The following is a 7,779-nucleotide window of genomic DNA, read 5'->3' on the forward strand; positions in this document are numbered from 1 at the left end:
AATTTTAATTTGGTTGAGTAAAAAGTTTACTGAATCTCATTTTGTAGGTAAGAGTCTTAACTGCAATACAAAAACTGGAGCTCATGACTACTTTAATTTTCTCTGTAGCACAGGATAACCAGTATTAGTGGAGAACACTACAAAAAGTGGCTTGCGGTGAGTTCTTTGTATAGGGGTTTTAAAAATGACCTAGATCAGAATTAAGAGACTTCTTTAAAACTCACCTCTAAAAAAGCTATTTAAGTATAAAGATGTATCTCATTAGGAAATTCTATTCTGTTTTATTTGGTTAAGAGATAAAATCACAGATGAATCAACAGTATTAGAATTATAGCAGCAAAACTAGTTTTAGGTGTTGTGTACAAACATAAAAGCAAGGAAGCAAAGAGTCTCCAAATGGTATGATGTGGTAAGCAGATGGCCTTGCACCAAGTCAGTGCATCTTTCTACATCACTAGGCTCACACCTCTACCACTCAGATTATGGGTAAATCTGAATGTTCTAGATATAAATCAGGAGTGCTCATCAATGGTTAGTCAGTTGTTAAGTCAGTTAAATCAAAGAAATTCAGTATTAAGCACACATGCCGATTCTTGGAAATCAATTCTAACATTAGTGGTTAGGGAGAAAGAAAAGGAAAACATTCACCTCACAAAATACAGAGTGTAACATAGCAATGAAATACATATGTTAAAAGTACTTCATACAAAAAACACATCAAAAGTCTTTTAAAAATTAAATTCTCAGGCACAGGTACTGTTAAAATGTGGATGGCACCCTCCCAAGGATTGAAAACACACAGCTGGATCACGCATCTGGAATGTTTTCTTTTTTATCCAGGAAAGTGTTTTCTAGAAAAAAGAAAACAAAACACACTTAAGTGTGAGTGAGGCAATGTCTGCTGCATTGATCATTAACAGTTCTACTTTTCTCATAAACTGAGCAAAAGGCAGGGCTTACATGACCACAAAGTTAACTGAATCAAAACACCACTCACAAGGCTCTTGGAAACTGGAAATGTCACAAAACTGAAAAGTATACACAAATAAAATTTTATCTATCTAAAAGTAAAATTTTTATTCCATAAAGGTTGAAACCAGAAGCTCAGAGAAAATGAGCAAACACCTGTCACTGCTTCCTGCTTCAAATGAGCTGCATCGCTGAGGCATCCTTGTCTCTTTCCACTGTACCCTCACTTCCCCAGTCACATGCCAACACAGGTTATGCAGGACCAGCCTCTAAGTCAGCAGGCCATCGTTAAAAAGTTGTGGGACCATCAGCAAATAACGTTAAACTCTCGGAGCAGCAACAATTTCCTTATCAGTAAAGTGCGAACTGAGCACATACCCTCAGGACTATTCTAAGGTGTCAATGTGATGATGAAACTAAAGCAACCAACTTGGACCCAGCTGGGGGTGACATGGATGTTTTCTTTACAGTAACTTATCAAACTGTACATACATATTTTTGTGCATTTTGTGTAAATACTGTATTTTACAATGAACACCTTTCCCAGTAAGCTGCAAGAGGGTTTGGTGACTAAGGCTCTAGCAAGACACTCTGGGTCCTTCCTCAGCCACCTGTCCACATGTCATGGAGGCCTCAAGACTCCCTGCCTTCTGCCTAACCCACCCTGCCATAAGTTGGTGAAGGTTCAAGTCCCCTCCTTGTTTTCATGAACACACTCATGCTTCCAGAATGAGGTCCCTGAATTGTAGGGGAGACCATCTACAAAATTCCCAACATTTCTTCCTCACATCTTGGCCAACTCAAACTCTCTTTCAAGCTCTAATCACATCTCTTGTAAAAGGTTTGCCTTTACCCCAGCATCATGTGACCTACCCTTTTCTTTGGACTCTTAGGTCGTTACCTTACTTTACCTTTCATGCTTTTCCTCTGGCAAGTGATGGGAGTGGCCACCTGGACAGTTTGCAGAGCCTGCCTGTCCATAAGATACAAGGGAGTGGGTATGTGCCTTTTCCTGGTCCTCAGTGTCTAGAGTCTGCAGATTCTTTTCAAGCAGGCAGACCAGCATACACTAATGACCGTCAGTCAGGACAAAGCTGTCTGAGGAACAGGAGGTCAGCAGTCTCCATGCAGGGAACCCTTATCTACCTGGCATAATTCTTCCTCCTTGTGCCATCTTTACTTTTAATCTGTACAAGTTGTTTTAATATATTTTTAATCCCTTTAAAGAGATGTTTTAACAATTAACAAATTTCCAATAATACAACTAATAAAGGTGCTTTATTTAATACATAATTTCCCTCTAATGTTGGTATTTGCAAGCTTAGAAAATAACCTGCAAATGTACCCCAATAAAATAAAAGTTGCAATTATTAAAAAAAAAGAGACAAAAGTGTGAGAAGTCTTTACTAGAAAGTAGGTGGCAAAGTAGTGGCTTCTGTTTTTCAGGAGCAATCTCTTCTCGTTTAAGATTAGTGATGAAGTTACTTCAAAATGCAAAATATTAATGAGGCTTAAGGAGGAACCTGTCATATTTAAGCTGCTACAACAATGTTAGTAACAACCGCCTGTCTTCCAGGCTAAGGGACAACAGGGCCTACCTGTGACTTCTTGATACGTGCACATGGCCTTACACGTGATGCCCGAGAGCCCCACCATCGCCATCCCCGGTCTGCATCTGCATCTGCATCTGCGCCTGCATCCTTGCAATCATCTCTTGCATGCGGCGGAGCTGTGAACACACACATAGGTTTTCAAGGTTTGCTGTCTTTGAACATTATTTCTGGGTGTTCTGTGACTCCTAAAATTTCAACTTCTATACTTTCCCAAAACATGACAGAGTTATTCTATAAAGACTTCTTGCCAATCGATTAAAAAACCAACAGCTAAAGAGAAAACCAAGTAAATGATATGAATATGCAAGTCAAACAGAAACAATAACCAAAGGAAGATAAGACAATATGATACATTTTCTTAAGACGGAGTCTCACTCTGTCGTCTAGGCTGGAGTGCAGCGGCACAAGCTTAGCTCACTGCTACCTCCACCTCCCAGGTTCAAGTGATTCTCCTGCCTCAGCCTCCTGAGTAGCTAGGATTACAGGCACACACCACCATGCCTGGCTAATTTTTGTATTTTTAGTAGAGACGGGGTTTCACCATGTTGGTCAGGCTGGTCTCAAACTCCTGACCCCATGATCTGCCTGCCTCCACCTCCCAAAGTGCTGGGATTACAAGCGTGAGCCACCGCGCCTGGCCAATATGAAAAATTTTCTAACCTAAAAGGAGGGAAAGAGACTGATGACAGTGGGAAATGCAAAGTAAAGGGGAATGGGAATGAGTCAGCTTTTCTGGAGGGCAATGAAGGCCTCACAATAAAAATAATATATATACATACATATATATATATTTGTTTTTAAAGGGATGGGATCTTGCTCTTTCGCATAGGCTGGACTGCAGTGGCACAATCATAGCTCACTGCATCCTTGAACTCCTGGGCTCAGGGGATCCTTCTGCCTCAGCCTCCCGAGTAGCTGGGACTACAGGTGCAGGCCGATATGCATGGCTAATTATTTTTTAATTTTTTTGTAGAGACAGGGGGTCTCACTCTGTTGCCCTAGCTAGTCTTGAACTCCTGGCATGAAGTGATTCTCCCACCTTGGCCTCCTAAAGTGCTAGGACTGTAAGTGTAACCCACAGTGCCTGGCCAAAAATAGTGAACGTTAATTCATCTTTATCATTATGATTTGTATGTATTCAGAAATGCCTCCAGGAAAGTATTACAAAACATTCAACTAAATTTTCTTCAGGTAATTTTGTGGTTATTTTTAACATTTAAATATTTGATCAATATTGAATTAATCTGACGGAAGAAGTATTTTCTTTCTGTTTCCAAAAGGCTAGCCCATTATGATCTTATTGTTTACTGAATAATGTGTTTGCCTTCCAAAACTCCAGCAGATCTGAATACCACCTTTACAACAGAGCATATTTCCATATTTATGATCTACTTACAAAAATCAGTGACATTACTAAATTGTCTCCAAAGTCTTTCAGCTAAATATATGAAGCACTATGTATGCTATGTAAGTATCCATGTTTATTACATACAGATGTGTATATATAGTAATAAAATAGTTGTATGTATCCTCCTCAACAAATTAAAAAAGAAAAACTATAAATTATAAGTTAATTACCAATGGTATCTATCGATGTAAACAGGAAACAGCTTTAGTCACAAGAACAATACTTTTCCGCCGGGCGCAGTGGCTCCTACCTGTAATCCCAGCACTTTGGGAGGCCAAGGTGGGCAGATCACGTGAGGTCAGAAGTTTGAGACCAGCCTGGCCAACATGGCGAAACCCCATCTTTACTATAAATAAAAAAAGAACTAGCCAGGCATGGTGGCGGGCACCTGTAGTCCCAGCTACTCAGGAGGCTGAGGCAGGAGAATGGCTTGAACCTGGGAGGCAGAGGCTGCAGTGAGCCGAGATCATACCACTGCACTCCAGCCTGGGCAACAGTGCAAAACTCTTGTCTCAAAACAAACAAAACCACCAACCAATCAATAGTACTTTTCTACTTACCTCAGCTTCTTTTTCCAGCAAGATCTGGTCTTTATTCACGTCCTCATTCTCCACTTTCCTAAGAATTGAAAGAAATCAGAATTATAACACTGCAACAAATAGTTATTTGATACCCTCCCACCAAATTCTACTTTAAAATTTAAAATGACATGTATTCATCCTTCTTCTTTTTTTTATTGAGATGGTGTCTCGCTCTGTTGCACAGGCTGGAGTGTAGTGGCATGAGCTTGGTTCCCTGCAACCCCCACCTCCTAGGTTCAAGCAATTCTCCCACCTTAGCCTCCCAGGTAGCTGGGATTACAGGCACGCGCTACCACGCCCGGCTGATTTTTTTATGTTTAGTAGAGATGGGGTTTCGCCGTGTTGGCCAGGCTCGTCCGAACCTCAAGTGATCCGCCCGCTTTGGCCTCCCAAATTGCTGGGAATACAGGCGTGAGCCACCACGCCCAGCCTATCATTTTTCTAATTAAAGATATAATGAATAAAAAAGGAACAGAATGAATTTTTTAAAAAAGTTCAAACAACATGACATGGAACACTGAAGAGACTTTTCTTACTCTAAGCTTGAGTGACAACACTTGCTGTTACCCACTCAAAAACCAGGTATTATCTGAAAAATTCGCTTTGAGATGAGTTATTCTTTATTAACATGAATGTAGTCATCACACTTACGGAAGGAGCAGGATCTGTGTGAGTGAGCGAGGGGCAAGGGCAAGCTCTCCAAGCACACCTGAGAATCATGCTCTGCAGAGCACATAATTCCCGTCTCAGGGCCAGCGGCTGCTCAGCTTCCAGAGGGGGGAATTTTCTAGCTGCCTCTAAAATCTTTCTTAATGTGGTTTCCAAACTCATAATTAGACTTCACTGTGTACAACGTATGTATAACTTACATAAAAACATATTAGCATGGCTAAAAAGAAAAGCTGAGTGAGGGTGGCTGCAGGACTTTATAAGGATCGAAGCTGCTTCTTCAATGGCCACTGGCTGCTTAGAAGTCACTTATCCTGGCCTCATCCTTACCTCAGGCGCTGCAGTTTCTTAATGGCAACAAGTTTGTCCTGATGTACAGAGTGATGCTTTTGAAGGAGGACTCGACACAAGCCTCTGGCCTGCCCATCTAAAGTCTTTGTTTATTTTTTGAGACAGGGTCTTGTTTTATTGCCCAGGATGAAGTGCAGTGGTGCAGTTATGGCTCATTGCACCTCCCAGGCTCAACTGCTCCTCCCAACTCAGCCTCCTGAGTAGCTGGGATTATAGGCGTGTGCCACCATGCTCGGCTAATTTTTTTTTTTTTTAATTTTTGTAGAGATGGGATTTCACCATGTAACCCCATGGTCTCAAAACTCCTGAGCTCAAGCAATCTACCTCGCCTTGGTCTCCCAAGGTGCTGGGATTAAGGCATGAGCCACCATGTCTGGCCTAAAGCTTTTATGTGCATATCATTAAATGTACTTTTTTTTTAAAGGCTACAAGAGCATAATTTGATTAAATTAACAACTCTTTTACAGTAACTTTTGAGTAGGAAACCAAACCATGTTGCTTAATGGTCAAGAAGGCTGAGCTGAACACACAGAGGAAGAGGAACATCATGGCTCAGGGTGACACAATACAGAGGAAGGGGCACAGTGTGATCATGACCTGCCGCCTCTCTTAAGTCTCTCAGAACGGAAGTTTTCATAATGAAGGTCCTGGGTCACCTCCTGGAGATCCTGCATGTGTGTGCTGAAAGAGAAGAGGAATACACCAAGGTGGCCTCATGCACGTGATAGTCTCATGAGAAAAAAACCACCCATCAAGTACAGAGAAGAAATAGCAGTAATTACAATTTCTTGGTAAACTGTACATAAAGCTGCTGGGATTTCAGGATAAGGAGTATGGCCGAGGAAACGTCTAATGAGGTATAGCTCTCCCTTTGTTCCCCAATCAATGATACACAAACACAGGTCTGGATTGAGTCTCTCAGCAGGATTTCTGCCAGAGGCAGTGCCACCCCTGTATGAGGCCATCTCTACCACAGGATGGCAGATAGACAGATTTTAAGAGATTTTTAGGTCAACAATGTCTGAAACAGAACACACTTTTCTAAAAGGACTTACAGAAAACGTAACGAACATATTCATGCCTCCTATAACTCAAAATTTATATATTACTCTCATGTAAGAAGAGTTGCTTAGCTTAAGCTATGCCGAAGACCATAAAGTGAAGGACTAATATTCTGGATCCAGGAATGTTAGTCAACAACTTAACCTTTCATTCATCTTATGACTTTTTAATTGCCTAGCTTACTCAAAATACTTAAGCAGTCCAGAATGAGCAAAACATTGTAACACATTCCTATTTATTCAGGATCCAGGGAAATGGATTGAGATAGCCAAGGAGGGGCTCACTCTACCTCATTGTGAGAAACACACAACTGACACTAAAGTGAAGTCCCCAAACCCTGTCTTCAGCCTCTACACCCCCCTCAATAATGGGGATCGGGACAGCCAAGGATGCAGCCCTGGAGGAGCTGAGTGCACTTAACTTCTTACACGACCATTAAATTGTGTTTGACAGAGCTTGGATGGTTTAACATGTTACTGATTTTAACTCACTACAAATTGCTAAACTAAGTGAGACATGTAGCAAATATATAGCAACTTTCAGCTAATCAAAACATTGATTTCTCCACATCGGTCATTCTTTGAAGTCCTCTGATAAAAGAGGTATAGTTTAAGCAATAGTCTCAGCCTGTTCTTTTTGTTGAGATGAAGTCTCGCTCTTGTTGCCCAGTCTGGAGTGCAGTGGCACAATCTCGGCTCACTGCAACCACTGCCTCCAGGTTCAGGAGATTCTCCTGCCTCAGTCTCCCAAGTAGTTGGGACTACAGGCACCCACCACCATGCCTGGTTAATTTTTTTGTATTTTTAGTAGAGACATGGTTACACCCTGTTGGCCAGACTAGTTTCAAACTCCTGACCTCAAGTGATCCGCCCACCTTGGCCTCCCAAAGTGCTAGGAGTATAGGTGTGGGCCACCGCACCCGGCCTCAGCCTTTTTTTTTAAAGAGTAAAAGCAATGTATGCATGACACTATATGTGAAATTAATTAATTAATTTATTTTTATTATTTTGAGACGGAGTCTCACTCCACCGCCCAGGCTGGAGTGCAGTGGTGCAATCTCAGCTCACTGCAACCTCTGCCTCCCAGGTTCAAGTGATTCTCCTGCCTCAGCCTCCTGAGTAGCTGG

The 7,779-nt window shown here is 41.6% G+C and overlaps 1 protein-coding gene across 2 annotated transcripts in view; it reads right to left on the reverse strand.

Moving 5' to 3' along the window:
- Positions 1-258: 258 nt before the first annotated feature.
- Positions 259-7,779, reverse strand: part of SEPT2 (septin 2) — a 37,998-nt gene continuing 30,477 nt past the window's right edge. For both annotated transcript variants that reach the window (XM_011929550.1, XM_011929549.1), the window contains 4 exons: positions 6,189-6,272; positions 4,551-4,608; positions 2,568-2,698; positions 259-851 (listed from right to left, as the gene is read on the reverse strand). In XM_011929550.1, the coding sequence (XP_011784940.1) occupies positions 2,597-2,698; positions 4,551-4,608; positions 6,189-6,272 (244 nt within the window). In that variant the 3' untranslated portion in view covers positions 259-851; positions 2,568-2,596. The remainder of the gene's footprint in view (positions 852-2,567; positions 2,699-4,550; positions 4,609-6,188; positions 6,273-7,779) is intronic.

This window comes from Colobus angolensis, unplaced genomic scaffold (genome assembly GCF_000951035.1).
Source record: "Colobus angolensis palliatus isolate OR3802 unplaced genomic scaffold, Cang.pa_1.0 Scaffold82, whole genome shotgun sequence".
NCBI classification, from domain to species: Eukaryota; Metazoa; Chordata; class Mammalia; order Primates; family Cercopithecidae; genus Colobus; species Colobus angolensis.